Source organism: Carassius auratus, chromosome 26 (genome assembly GCF_003368295.1).
Source record: "Carassius auratus strain Wakin chromosome 26, ASM336829v1, whole genome shotgun sequence".
NCBI classification, from domain to species: Eukaryota; Metazoa; Chordata; class Actinopteri; order Cypriniformes; family Cyprinidae; genus Carassius; species Carassius auratus.
The window spans coordinates 17,640,134-17,655,394 of NC_039268.1; the positions used below are offsets into that span (position 1 = coordinate 17,640,134).

Below are 15,261 nucleotides of genomic sequence, written 5' to 3' on the forward strand. Positions count from 1 at the left end.
CAAGATTTTGAGAGTAAAAATGCTTTTTTTTTTTTTTTTTTTTTACTTTTTCACGAATTTAATAATAGTATAGCTCAGAACAAAGACAGACCTGTCTTTCCTTTGTTGAATCAAACTGAATTAAATCAACATAGATCAAAGACAGTGCAATTCAAATCAAAAGAAGACACCACTTTTCTTGGGCTTCTCATTTTCAATGCCTCAATAATGTCTGTAGTCTATTAGTAGATGTTGGAATTTGTTCACTATCAATATATTAGGCTATATTATTAGATTATAATATTACTCCAGTGTTAGACTATATGGTAAATAAATATCTTATTGGTTACATTTGATGTGGAATAATTTTTAGTCTACATATTAGACTGAGCTGCCATCTGCTGGACTGATATCACGATGGCCTGAGGAAAAAAGCATATGTTTTCAACTTTAAAGAAGCTAATAATTTTCTTGATTATATAAGTTATAGCTAATTTCTGAAATGTGTCATTCTCTCTCAGTTTTTGGTCAGGTTTTAATTGCTGCTGAAATGTATTTTTTAATAAATGCCCACTAGCTTCCAGGCCAGTAGATGGCAGTAATGTAGTTACATAGGTGCGAGTGTTACACAGTAGAATAAAATCATGAACGAATCTTTTTCTTTTTTTTGAACTGGCTCTTTTCGATGTTTCATTTGAACCGATTCGCCAAGTGATGAGATCTGTGAGAGTACAACCGAGTAGGAAGTGAACAGTTTGGAAAACGGCAGAAACACCATTTGACATGAAAATCGTGTAACACACGCTGAAAATAAGGGGACATGGGGAGTTTTTTTTTAAAGTCAAGTCGTTACTTTTAAATGAATCATTTTTGAGCTCGTTCGCTGTAACGATCCGTCTAAAGGAGCCGAATTGCAAAACGAATCAGATTCCAATTGCAACTGTAGGACACACACAACAACGCCAACTTCACAACACATCAGACCTCACAGATATTCACCAAAACACACAGATCTTCACTGATGAAATGTAGTGTGTGAAACACTGCAACCGCTTAAATCCAGCATTTACCAACCGCGTAAAAAGTAAGTGAATTTAAATGTGCAGTTTGTTTCTTTTGTGTGCTGTTTGTTTGATGTTTCAAGTGAGCTACGTCTTCTTTGTATAATATGTTACAATGTCACATATACGATGTTGTTTTCTGTTATTGAAGCGATCTGGCTGCAAAATTTAAACCTATTTTATTTATTATGCATTCAGAATGTCGATAAACGGTATTTTTATGCCCTTTAAGGTCAAGAGATATGCACATATTATATATTTAAAAAAAACATGTTGATATACCATTTTCACGTCACATGAAAGCAGTATTCCACAAACTGCACTGCACTGTACTGTGTTGTTAATTTTATTGCAGCCAAAAGTTTCTCTGCAGCTTGTATCACTCAATTAAGGTCACATTTACCCATGATCAGTCTAACGTACTTTATAAAGGTTTGTGTCTGTTTTAGTTCGTTTTAAAACAGTGGAGGGGGCTAAAGTGTTTTCTTGAACTCTGACCTCTACCTCTATTGTGTAAGAGTACAGACTCCATTCTAATGCTCAGCTGCTCCATGCAATTACAGAACATTTGGGCTTTACTTAAAAATGTGTGAGCTCCCTACGTAGAAAGCTATTATGGACAGCTGTGCATTTGCAAATGTAAGGAGATCTGAATATACCATGGCCATTTTCCCTAAGGTGTTCTTGATTAAAACATGTTTTAGGAATTCAAAACATAACTTTGTTTTATATGCTTGCTTTTTCATTTTGGAAAAAGATAAAAAACAAATCATGAGTCTTTCAGCAGAAGAGGTACAGTATGAAAATTGGTCTCACTTCTTTTTCGCTATGATCCTTTCTCCTATAGCCACTTCCCTTCCTAGTACTTCCCCATATCTGCAGTTTTATGTATTTTAGTTTTCTCATCTGTGTGACATTTGTCACATGATATTGGCAAATACATAGCGTCATTATATCTGTGTCTTACAGAGGCTGAAAACTGCTGAAACACTTGCTGATAACTGGAATGTTCTTATCTCTATAAACAATTTTAATCCTATAGACTTTTATTCCAGTTTAATTAAGACGACCTCAAGATACCTAAAACCAACTTTCAAAGAACCAAAGGCTTACGTTTAGGTCAGTTCACAACAAAGCATATGGCTTCAGAAGATTTGGAATATAAAACTCAATATGTAACCCATCATTCAAACGTTTGGAGTCTCTAAGATTTTCAACATGTTTTTGAAAGAATCTTTTATGCTCACCAAGTGAAAGTTGCATGTAAAATACAGTAAAAACTGTAATATTGTGAAATATTATAAATAAAATAAAAAACAGTTTTCTATTTGAATATCTTTAAAAAATATATAATTTATTCCTGTGATTTATAATTTATTTATAAGAACAGCATTACATTGTAAAATAAATCTTTTGAAAAATTATAAACATCTTTAAAGTCACTTTTGATCAATTTAATGCATTCTTGCAAATTAAAAAGTATAAATTATTTAAAATAAAAAATCTACTGTGATCTTAAATTTATATATAATCAGCTGTTATCATACTGTATATCTAATATGATTAAACCTTTTAATCTTTAGCAAACACTAATACTGTAGTTTTGTATGTAGCAAATGTCAAAAGTTATATCTAAATTTTTCCTACTGTAAATTATAACTGTGGATTATTATTATAATGCCTTCACTTCTATCATTTAAAATCATTGATTAAATTTTTTTGTTTTATTTTGAATTAAATTAGACATAGCATAGATTTTAAAATAGGTGAATAGAAGCCAGAATATTGGCCAGAATATTAATGTCTGTACATCCCTAATAGGAAATGTCTTTAGAGCATCATAAAAAAAAATACTAGCTCCACAGAAGAAAGTTTTTGGTTAATTTTTACAGGAAAGTCTTATAGAGTATAATAAAATGCAATGGCAGATTAGTCTGATTGAAGTAGTGAGGGATGAGTTATGAAACAAATTAAAATCTCACATTTAGAGGATATGTGTTAATTAACTTCTCTTGTTTTTGTATCTTCATCTTTATTCTCGGAAGTTTGAAATGGTGTCGTACAAGAGGCTCACTCCAGAGGAGGTTCATTTCGCAGGGGCTGCTTTACTGGATCCTGAAGAGACGACAGACACGGATCTAAAGGAAGTAAACCCAGAGCTGCCTCTTCTGCCCCACAGCCGTCGCTGCTCCATCACCGTTGCCCTGCTGACCCTCGGGGGACTTATTGTGGTCCTCTTTGGCATCTGGCTGCTTGGAACCATATTTTGGTTACACACGCCACCCTCCACAGAACCCCATAGACCCCCTCCACCTGCTGTGGCTAAAAGCTCAAATGGGACGTGGCTGCAGCCGGAGTCCTGTTCACAGATCCCAGAAGCTTGGAGGATTGACTGTTATCCAGAGAGAGGTGTGGTGGTCACGGAGGAGATGTGCCACGCTCGAAACTGCTGCTTCATACAGCGCTCACAGGCTAAGACATCGCGACGGAATGGAGTGCCGTGGTGTTTCTACACACCTGACTATCCATCCTACGAGTTGGTGTCCATTACTGACACAGAGATGGGGAAGGTGGGAAAACTGCTCCGGAACAAAAAGACGTATTATCCTAAAGACATAGATGCGCTGCAGCTGGAGGTGCTGTATGAGGAAGACAACAGACTGCGTGTGAAGGTGAGAGCACTTCTGGTCTCCATGTTACTGCATGGTTATGTTTGTGAGCTCTCTTTATGAAACAGACTTTTTTTTTTTCTGTTTTAAAAAATCAGGTCACTTTGGTCAGCCCTGCTTGCTGTTTTTAAATGTGCTACACACATAAATACAAACTTGAAACTTGATTATTGATTCAGCTTATTGATGTTTTTCATTATCAATATAGATACATCCTAAATGGAAAACATTTTCAGAGTTTGTAACCTACAATATTTTTTGTTGTTTCATAATATTCCTGTGGCAAATACAGATAACAGACCCGGCTCAAAAGAGGTATGAGGTGCCTATAGATGTTCCTGTGGTTCAGAAAAAAGCATCAAATCCCTCTTACACCGTAGATTTCATCAAAGAACCTTTCGGGCTGATTGTCAAGAGAACACAAACAGGAACTGTATTGTAAGTACTATTTACTCTCAACCAATATAGACCTATTACCATTAGAAGTGATTAGGAGAAAACTCTTCAGGAAGGAGGTCTGTAATATTGTCCGTCTCATTCACCTCCCATCAGGTTGAATACATCTATAGCTCCTCTCTTCTATGCGGATCAGTTCCTGCAGATGTCTACATCATTACCTTCACGTTTCATATATGGACTGGGAGAACATCGCTCCAACTTTCTGCATGACGTCCAGTGGAACACACTCACTATGTGGGCTCGGGATGTCCCGCCAATGGTAACTTAACATTCATCTTCTGACATAAGAATCTGTCAGGTCTGTTGCAAAAACTAATAACTAGGCAAATTTCCTGAAGATGTTACCCACCCCCCCATCCCCCCCCCCCACCCAGACCATCCAAGTTGTTTGTTCCTTCATCAGAACAGATTTGAGGAATTTAGCATTACATCACTTCACCAATGGATCCTCTGCAGTGAATGGGTGCCGTCAGAATGAGAATCCAAACAGCTGATTAAAACATCACAATAATCCAGAACTAATCCACATGACTACAGTCGCTAAATTAGCATCTTGTGAAGATAAAAGCTGCATGTTTATAAGAAACAATAAAACAAAAAGACCATTGTAATTTGGCTAAAATATGAGTCCTTAAGGCCATAATAGCTCCTCCTCCAGGGATAAAGTCCACCCCCTGTCGTCCTCTCGCATCAAAAACCTGCACGCATATTTATTTAAAACTGTTTTTGCTTATAAAAGGTGCTTGTTCTGTGCATATTTCTCTGCTGATTCAGACGTGACAAGTGACAACTTTTTCACTGGAGAAAGCTATATTATAGATAGAGGACTTGTATTTTAGCCATAAGCAAAGATGTGAAGTAAAAAAGCCTTGATGATAAATTAGTTCAAATACAAACATACAGCTTTTCCATTTAAAAGACATTACATTTGGAGTGGAGTCAAATGGATTCCCTTTTAACTATTGTGATGTTTTTAGCCTCTGTTTGGACTGACGGCACCCATTTACTGCAAAGGAATCCATGAGCAGCATATTACATTGTACATTATAACATGACCCATTTAACATCACTACAAAACATCAATCCAGATTAATAAATGTTCCAGTTTGCACTAACTGCTCTGCTTTTCTTGACTGGCGGTTCTTTCAGGAGCTGACCAACCTCTATGGCGTCCATCCCTTTTATCTTTCTGTGGAATCTGATGGAAAGGCGCATGGGTTTTTCATGCTCAACAGCAATGCAATGGGTGGGCTCATCACACACATGCATGCTTAATTTGAAACTGACATTGAGTTAAGTGTTTAAGCAGTAATCAACATCTACATTTCAAATTCCGAACACAATGCAAACCACATACCACTTTATAAGCTATGGATCAAATACTATAGAGCAATGAGCAAGATTGCTCCTCCTCAGAGTGCAGAACACCATGTTGTTTTGGCACTGACTCTTGTTTGATTGTCATGTTCATGATAAGCCTGGTTTTTGATTTTTGAACACAGTGTCGTCAGAGATCATTATGACTATAATAAGTCATAAGATAAGTAAAGTTCATACATGAGAAAAAAGTTAAAAAAGACAAACATATCAGCTTCTTAAACAATACTTTGCATTACCACTTGTTCATTTGTAAACCATTATAACATGCATGCATTTTCCTGTGAATCTTTGTTGTTGCGTATACAGCCATCGGTTGTGCAGATTAAAGTCAGCATGTAGCGCAAATTGCCAAAAAAATTTCTTATTTATTGTGACGTATGTCTGAGTGAAACGGCTTGTAGAACTGACAGAATAGATAAATGCAGATTGTTTCTACCTACATTTTTTTTTCACATTTATAAATCATTTACATGGTACCTATAGTGGTGCATGGCCAAAAAAAGGTATTAAAATGCTAATAATGGTGTTAAATGCTGTCAGATCTTTGTAATAACATGTGTAAATAATCTCTGATGTAGATGTGGCTCTGCAGCCTGCTCCTGCCATCACCTGGCGTATGATTGGTGGGATCCTCGACTTTTACATTTTCCTAGGCCCCGTTCCCAGCTCTGTGACTGCACAGTACTTGGATGTTATAGGTCAGCAAGCATCATTAGCAGTATTTGATAAGCATTTTCACATGAAGAATCAGAAGTTCAAGAACTAATCATTTAAACTTCTCTTTTTCACATTAGGGAAGCCTGCAATGCCCATCTTCTGGGCTCTGGGTTATCATCTTTGCCGATGGGGCTACAAGTCAAGTGACAAAACCTGGAATGTTGTAAAAGAAATGCGGAATTATGGGATACCTCAGGTACTGTAGTTTTTTTAGTTTTAGTTAATTTCAGTTCTGCTCCAAAAGATTTACACTATTGATAGACATATAAAAAAATGATCAAAAAATAGAACTTACCGTCTGTCTCATTCAGTATTGAGTTTAGTTTTTGATAATTTAAATAAAAATAAATAAGTTTAAGTAATAAAATTAAAAATATATGCATTTAGCATATGCTTTTATCCAAAGGGACCAACTAAAAAAAGCGAAACAAAAGCAACAATTAATAAAGCTATAGCTGAAATAAAATTAAAGTAAATAATAAAAAAGAAATGTTTTTTGCTGTATACAAATAAATAAACTTACATTTTATATAATAAATGTAATTGTATTTAATAAATGCATTATGCGTTTAGCATAGGGAATAGAAATGTGAGAAATCATGTTTGCACTAATTCCAAATTGTGCAAATCACAACATTTTTCTATCTTTCAGGATGTTCAGTGGAATGACATTGACTACATGAATCATGCCTTAGACTTCACTTATGACACCGAGAACTTTTCCGGCCTACCTGACCTTGTGAAAGACCTTCATAGACATGATCAACACTACGTCATGATCCTGGTACACACACACTTGGATTGACAAAAACGTAGCCGTTTGTGAATTCAATGCTCTACACCTGGTTACTCTGCTAGAACACCTAAATGTTCTTGAAGGGGAAATGACTTCACACATTCAATAAAAATCACCTTCAAACCAATTGGTAAAATACCATTGCACAAATGTTTCTTTTGTTTAAAGATGTCACTTGGTTTGATATGCAATGACGTTTATTCAGATTCAGTGTGGCTTAAATAATTTTTGGAGACTGTCTTTGCAGAAAGCAGTACAACTCCAAATCTAAATGAGAGGAACGTCTGTGTTCTGTGGGTTTAATATGCTGCTCCTGCAAAAACCTCCATATGACACACTTCCTCATTTGGCTCTCGTCTCTTTTGTGGAGCAGTAGAATCACACTGACAGTCATGAGGCTTGTTTGGCAGCTGAATGTTTCACATGACCGCAGTTCAATCCCTCACTAAAGCGTTTGGATGTGTCAGTGTGGATTTAGCTGAAGTGTGCTTGATGTAAACTGCAGCTTGTGCGTGGGTCTCTTTTGCACTTCCTCATCAGGATCCCGGTATCAGTAACTCTCAGCTGCCCGGCTCCTACTGGCCATTTGATGAGGGGATGAAGAGGGGCATCTTCATCAATGATTCGAATGGAGATGTCCTAATCGGGAAGGTACACTGAATATATACTCTTTAAGTTGTTTAAAGTGTGGCGTATTTTTTTTTTTTTTTTAAAGAAGTCTCTCCATGCTTACCAAGGCTGCATTTATTGGATAAATAAAGTAAAAAGTGTAATGTAAAAATTATTTTTATTTGAATATATTTTAACTTGTATGACACATGATTCTTCAGAAATCATTCTAATATGCTGACTTGCTGCTCAATAAGAAATATTTCTTATTATCATTGAAAATAAATGGTGATATTTTATTATTGATAAAATATATTGATTTTTTTTTAACTTAAATTAATAGTTAAACATTTATTTGAAATAAAATGTGACATTATAAATGTTTTATGTCTTTGAGCAATTGAATGTCACCTTGTGAAATTAAAAGTTTTACCGTAATTAATGAAATATCTATAAATTGTACTGATAAATCATAAAAGGTAAACTACTTCATTTGTAGCCAATAATAAACTTCAGTAATGCTTCATTGAAACCGATAGATGTCAGTATGAAGTCCAAGTCTGGGCAAAAATTTAAACTGAAATTTAGTTTAGAAATAATTCATATTAAATAATATTCGTTATGGGATTTATTTTGTTTCCTAGGTCTGGCCAGGACTCACAGCTTTTCCAGATTTCTCCAATCCAGACACACATGAATGGTGGTACCAGAATCTGAAGCGTTTCCATGAAAACGTGTCTTTTGATGGCGTGTGGATTGTATGTTGTACATTTGTATTACTGACTATTAGGTGGATCATTATTTGCATTTACTCAAACACTGATCATGTTCTCTTCTTTATATCTTTTCTTCAAGGACATGAATGAGCCATCTAATTTCTTTGATGGATCACTGAATGGTTGCCCAGACAATGAACTGGAAAATCCTCCCTACACACCAGGTATTGGTCTATTATATGCAGATCTACATTACGCATGCTGCCATTTTGTTCCAACAATAAGGCATGGTGTTGTCTGCTGTAGGGATTCTGGGCGGTACATTAAAGGCCAAGACTGTGTGTGCATCAGCAAGACAGAAGATCTCCACTCACTACAACATACACAGTCTGTATGGACTCATGGAAGCTAAGGCTACTGAAAGGTATGCACAGTCATACAAAAAAATACATAAATCTATATAAATATACTACTGTTAAAAAGTTTGGGTCTTGTCAGTATTTCTTTTTTAATTCGTTAAAAATTAATACTTTTATTTGGCATGGATGCATTCAATTGATCAAAGAATCATCAAATAAATGAATCATTTTATAAAAAAAGATAAGTAAAAATAACTGTTATAATATAAATAATAAGAAATGTTTATGAACAAAAAATCAGCATATTATAATTATTTCTGAAGGAGCATGTGACTCTGACGACTGGAGTAATGATGCTGAAAACTCAGCTTTGCATCACAGAAATAAATTAAGTTTTAAAGTATAATAAAATAGAAAACTGTTTTTTTAAATAGTAATAACAGTTTGACATATTACTGTTTGTACTGTGTTTGATCAAAATGCAGCTTTGCTGAGCATAAGAGACTTCTTTCTAAAGTATTAAAAATGTTACTGACCTGAAACTTTTAAACATAAATGTAGATATATATCTCTATGCCAAGTGTTTTTTTTTTTTTAAGAAGAATTTTTCAAGCAAAACATTTGACCAAAACTAGATTATTAGATTTTAAATGATAAACGTGTTTGAACACTTTCTGATTGGATCATGTCTGTCTGTCTCTTTCAGTGCTTTGAGGAAGATCACAAATAAGCGTCCCTTCGTCATTTCCCGCTCTACGTTTCCCAGTCAGGGCAAGTATTCAGGCCACTGGCTCGGAGACAACAGGAGTCAATGGAAAGACCTGGCCACATCCATACCAGGTATAAAAACACACACTGCTCTGCCGAGGCCAGAGTTAGTCCCATAGAGTTTTCTATTTACTACAGCTACTCTAACCATTTTCTCCCTCTTTCCCAGGTATGCTGACATTTAACATCCTGGGCATCCCTCTTATTGGGGCTGACATCTGTGGCTTTGGTGGCAGCACTACAGAAGAACTGTGTGTCCGATGGACCCAGCTTGGAGCTTTCTACCCCTTTTCAAGAAATCACAACTCCATAGATGAACAGGTGAACTTTCTTCCATCTGTCTAAACAGTAATGACAGATTACTTTAGTTTTACACCACAGCAAAGTCTGCAACTAAGGCCCAATCCCAATTCTATTTTATACCCCTTTCCCTACCCCTCCGCCTACCCCTTCCCCTTATATTAGAAAATAAGGATTGGGACACCACTACTATGCCGTCACATCATTCGTCGTCTAGCTCTTATAATACACACACATACTGGTGTGCTGGTGTGCATTAGAGCCTTTAATTATCGTTCTGTATAAATGAGCTGCTTACTGACACACACACACACATATCGGAAACTGCGCTCACACATCCAGGAGAAAATAAACTGGTCAACACTGCCCCATGACTTTTAATAAATACAGTTTAATACTGAATCGCTACATATTTTCCAGCGACGAGAGGATACAATCACTGTTTTACACTCACTCTAAAAAGAGAAACGCACAGACACGAATACACGCAACTTCCATTTCTCTCTCTCTCTCTCTCTCTCCCTCTTGAATAGGCAATATTTGAGACAATGGTTTAGCAATTTCTAATTATTGGGGGGATTAGCACCCATCAGTGTCTACGACAGTTATCGCCCTGATCAGACATGCTGTGCCACTATCATGCAGTCTGTAATGATATGACATTAGCAAATATTAGCGATTTTTTGCAAACATTTCTTTGAGTAACATGACCATTAAAATGAACTCACAATTGAATGTAACATAAAACAAATGATTACTTTTCGTTAAAATCTTTATTTATGCCAACAAAAAGTACATTTATGAGTCTTTTTGTTCGCTGTAGCAGCCATGTTGCCGAGATAATTCATACCCCTTCGTTTGAAGTGTGGTCCCGAAAAATCTTCGTTTGAAGGGCTATCTGGCCCTTCCCCTTACCCCTACCCCTCCAACCAAAAGAGAATCGAGACACCCCTACCCCTTCACGTGAACGCGCGAAACGGAGGGGGAAGGGCTAAGGGGTAGAATTGGGATTGGGCCTAAAGCTGCTCCGTGAAATTCTGTAGCTCATAATGCTCAAGTATTTTTAAAGAGTTTTTATCTTATTGTTCTTCTGCAGTCTGTTTGTGTTTATTTGATTAGTATCCCATCTGTCACTTGTTTTGGCAGTACAATTATTATTATTTTTTTGGCCCTCCACTTCTCTGGATTAACAGATTTGTCATTTCACAACAGGATCAGGAACCAACAGCATTCAGCCCAGCAGCTCGTACAGCAATGAAAGAAGCCATTCTCCTGCGTTATTCCCTGTTCCCACATCTCTACACACTCTTCCATCACGCGCACATCAGTGGACACACAGTCGCCACACCACTGCTCTTTCAGTAAGATACACACAAAACCTGATTGTATGTTAATTAATTCTTAAAGGAATCCAATATTAACATCGATTGTTTTTTTATTTTTTAGAATTATCCTATATCCATGCACATACTATCTCTAAATTAAGGGAGATATACACTTAATCTTATTTAATTATGTTTTTGCTGCTCCTTTTAGGTTCCCGAACGATGAGAAGACATATGGGATAGATAAACAGTTCCTCTGGGGAAAGAGTTTCCTGGTCACACCAGTTTTGGAGGCAGGGCGAGATTATGTTGTGGGATATTTCCCTAAAGGTCTCTGGTACGATTTCCACACTGTAAGTCACACCTCTCTAGAAATGCATAATTCTCTTACTTTGGAGTTTCATACAGTATTCATCCTGAATGTTTGTGTCACATGCAGGGAGACTCGTTGGTAAGCAGTGGAGAAGAGATCAATCTTCAGGCGCCACAAGACAAAATCAACCTGCATCTCAGAGAGGGTTCAGTCATACCTACACAGGTGACAGAGAAGCACATTATGTACTCAGACATTGTGTAACGGGCAATTTATTTATTATAATAAATGTATTTTTATGCTTAAAAAGACATAAATGCATAAATTCTCAAAGTAATGATTTTATAGGTAATTTCTATAATTTAGTGTGTGTGTGTGTGTGTTCGAAGCCACAGTTATATGTTTTAACACTTTCTTCAAAAAGTTTCAATTTAGTGATCATTAAAAGATAGATGGATCATATCTATCTGTGTCCATATTCATTTGAATTGGTTGTGTTTCAGAGACCTAACACCACCCTGTGGGTGAGCAGCGGTCAGCCCCTCAATCTGATTGTGAGTCTGAGTGAGGACGGCCTGGCCAAGGGTGATCTGTTTTGGGATGATGGAGAGACCCTTGACACATATGAGAAAGATCAATACGCTTATATCTATTTCACAGTAGAACAGGTACAGAAAAAGGACAATTCACTTTTATTAAAGTAAACCAGCATGCTTTTAGTTTTGAATAAGCATTAATTCAGTTCTCATAGACTGGGTACATTATAAAAAATGTCTCATTAATTATTCCCATTTGTATCCAGGATTAGTTTTTAACAACACATCACTTGCTTGTTTCTAAATGTAAATGGTCTTGCTGTCTTCTGCTTTGCATAATTTGCTTTAGTTGTTATCCTGCCTAATATCAGGGATGATAAATGGAACTATCTTCTTTATTAATGATCTTCAGAACACAATGAAATCAGAGGTGCTGCATAATCATGAGGAGGCTACTTACATCACAGTGGAAACAGTTTCGTTTTATGGAGTGAAGACAGAACCAGACAACGTAACGGTGAATTCACAAGAGGCAGCGTTCACTTACCGTAAAAACCAGGTAATAGAATTTACTATTGTTTTAGGAAGCTGCTGCTTATATAAAACCGTAACGATTTGTATATTTAAGTTAAATGTTCCCAGTAAGGATAAAAAAGTTTATTAGCAGTCCTATGATAGTCAAACTACTTTCATTAGGCTGTATTGGAAATAAATAATTGTGAGTATTTGCCTATAGTTTGTGGTTTACTGTGTTTTAAAATATATATTTTTGGGGGATGTTGCCATTTCTGTAATGCATTTAAAAATATCAAAATGCATAAAATATCTAGCTCAAAATATATAGGTTGAGAAAAGTATAAAACTGTTAGCAGTTGATGTCAATAGTGATTTCATTTTTTTTAATAGGTAAAAAAAAAAAGAGTAATGCAAGTAAAAAAAAAAGAAAGAAAAAAAACATCTTAAAAATAAGACTTAAAGAAATGTATTTTTTGTCTTATGTCTGTGTAGGTGCTGACAGTAACAGACTTGGGTCTGAACCTCAGTCATAACTTCACGATCAGTTGGACGTAAATATGAAAATCATCAGTGATATTTCAAAATTGCAAGTTGCTGCAGAAATCATGACCGTATTATCTCAAATGAATTTATCTCAGTATATATCTCACATTCTGGTTTCAACATGAAATCAAATCTAAACCAGAAATGATATGACAGATTATTGATTGTATGCTGTTGAATGTCTGTATTATTGACCCAGCGCCGGTCAGTTGCACTCAGAGGGAGCAAAACCGAAGGGAAGAACTGTGTTTAACTTTGATTAAATGTATTTGTTTGATCTGTTGAATAGATATTTTTACCTCTGCTGTTATATTACTGCCTGTTATTGCTGAAATTGTTTCTAGGGCAGAAATATTCTTCTGTCACGCATGTTTCAAGCAGTTTAGTGGTGAATAAAGCTTCTCATCTTAAAGTAGGTTTACACCTTGCCATGCCATCAAACACTAGGCAAGTTCAAGATGATTTTGAGTTAAAGCAAACTTGATAGTGATACAGAAAAAAACAAGAACAACTACAAGTTCAAAAGTGATCCTGCTGAACTCGTGACCTTTCATATTCTTACAAATTAAGTTGATTTCGATTTGCATATGTGTATATATTGTTTACAGGCGTGTTTGCACAGTTCAGGACATTTTGATGCTGGAGAAATGCATGTTTGAGCTTTACTTTTTTTCCATGCATGAGCAGGCATGTAATTAAAATGATCCAGTATGTTCAGCCATTCCAAATGTGATTGAATCATAAGAACAAAAACTGTTTCTTTGTTTAAATTCCCAAAGCAAGTCTTTTTTTAAATGCATAACCATGAAAATATTTCTGAAGTAAATCACTGTACAGTATTCATCAAGGCTTCAAGAGGCATAATTGTGCAGTATTTTGTAAATTGCTACCACATGCTGTTGATATATTACCATTTAAAACATAACATTGTGCCTTATATTACATCAAAGCTGTGATTCAACATTCAGTGGCTTTACTGTGAATGTATAAAAAACTCTGTTCAAAACACTGGGCTGCTTTACAACTTTTATCAAATGTAACCGTAAATGTATAGACCTGTGCTCCTAAAACTGAAGCTGGACAATATATCTATGAGAGTACGAGCCTGTTTAAGGCATCTTTCCTTTAAATGACCCTGAACAAACTGCTGTACAGCCTTCCACAAGACTTACAGGGTAGTGTGCAATAAAAATTCAATGTTTATCTTTGTTCTTGTGTTTGTTTTTGTTTTTTACTTAATACACACACTAGCAATCACATAGAAACCACTCAGATACCCTAGCAACTGAACTGAACAACTCTGAAAACCTTAGCAAATGTTTTGAGGAAAATGTCATTTGTGTTTCATTCTATTATGTAACTCCATTTGTCCTCTTAAGTGTCCAGTAAAATATGAACTTTTAAACCACAGCATTTGCTCGGAGGAAAATATTATACCTCGAACCTAACCATATTTAAAAGTTTTAAACTAAACCCATTTTCTACAATTCTAAAGTTATATGCTGTTATAAAATACATTTAAAAAGTCAGACATTCTGGACAGAGTTCAGTGTTGGGCATTTTAAAGAGCACAAAAAAAAATCAGAACTTGAAAACAATTACCTACAAGATTTTGTTTCGACCTTGAGCATGCCTGACACTGTCATTTTGAGCAAGATGTGTTTCCGTCTTGAAGAAAATGTAATAAACCTTTTCTTGTCGTTATAAGAAGCATTGTAAACCGGCTTCTTCTGAGAGTGTATCTGCTCGTCTGAACCTTCAGCTTTCATCTCACACTGACACGAGACCTGTTTGATGATCAAAGCCAGACTTGTGCTTCCACATCCAGTATGATATGACAGCGAGATTAAAGCCTTGCTTCTGTACGGGCCGATGCAAGCGGAAAGACATGAAGACGAAAAGAATCAAGGAAAGAGAGGGACAAAGATGGAATGAAGTATGGGACAGGGCTTTGATTTTCTTGATTGGTTATTAACTGAGCAATTAAAAATGATTTAACTTTCAGAGCATCCTGCTTGTAGAAAAGCAATGCTTTTTAAAACATTTATGAATTACATAAGCTGCCCCTGCCAAGAGATTTTGTTTATTAAGCCATCATAATTATTACCTTTAAAAGATCACATAATACAGCAAACCTAGACATGTTATAATTACTACAGTTAACAAATATGAAACATGTCAAAGCTAGCTCCTGTCATTATCCACTCAATTCATC

General features: G+C 35.8%; 1 protein-coding gene across 3 annotated transcripts; it reads left to right on the forward strand.

The window, feature by feature from the left end:
- The first annotated feature begins 744 nt into the window (after window positions 1-744).
- On the forward strand, window positions 745-14,255 carry LOC113044520 (lysosomal alpha-glucosidase-like). Of its 3 annotated transcripts, none has more exons than XM_026204587.1 (21): window positions 745-1,063; window positions 2,083-2,159; window positions 3,086-3,712; window positions 4,002-4,147; window positions 4,262-4,427; window positions 5,318-5,414; window positions 6,127-6,246; window positions 6,343-6,461; window positions 6,918-7,049; window positions 7,602-7,712; window positions 8,315-8,428; window positions 8,526-8,610; window positions 8,693-8,810; window positions 9,452-9,585; window positions 9,683-9,834; window positions 11,026-11,174; window positions 11,350-11,491; window positions 11,578-11,676; window positions 11,955-12,119; window positions 12,400-12,546; window positions 12,996-14,255. In XM_026204587.1, the coding sequence occupies exons 3-21, from the start codon at window positions 3,092-3,094 to the stop codon at window positions 13,056-13,058; spliced, it is 2,880 nt and encodes a 959-aa protein (XP_026060372.1). In that variant the 5' UTR covers window positions 745-1,063; window positions 2,083-2,159; window positions 3,086-3,091; the 3' UTR covers window positions 13,059-14,255. The 3 variants fall into 3 exon arrangements, with proteins under 3 accessions (XP_026060372.1, XP_026060371.1, XP_026060370.1); XM_026204586.1 differs by having other exon boundaries at window positions 2,096-2,159; XM_026204585.1 differs by lacking the exon at window positions 2,083-2,159 and having other exon boundaries at window positions 747-1,063.
- Window positions 14,256-15,261: the final 1,006 nt, after the last annotated feature.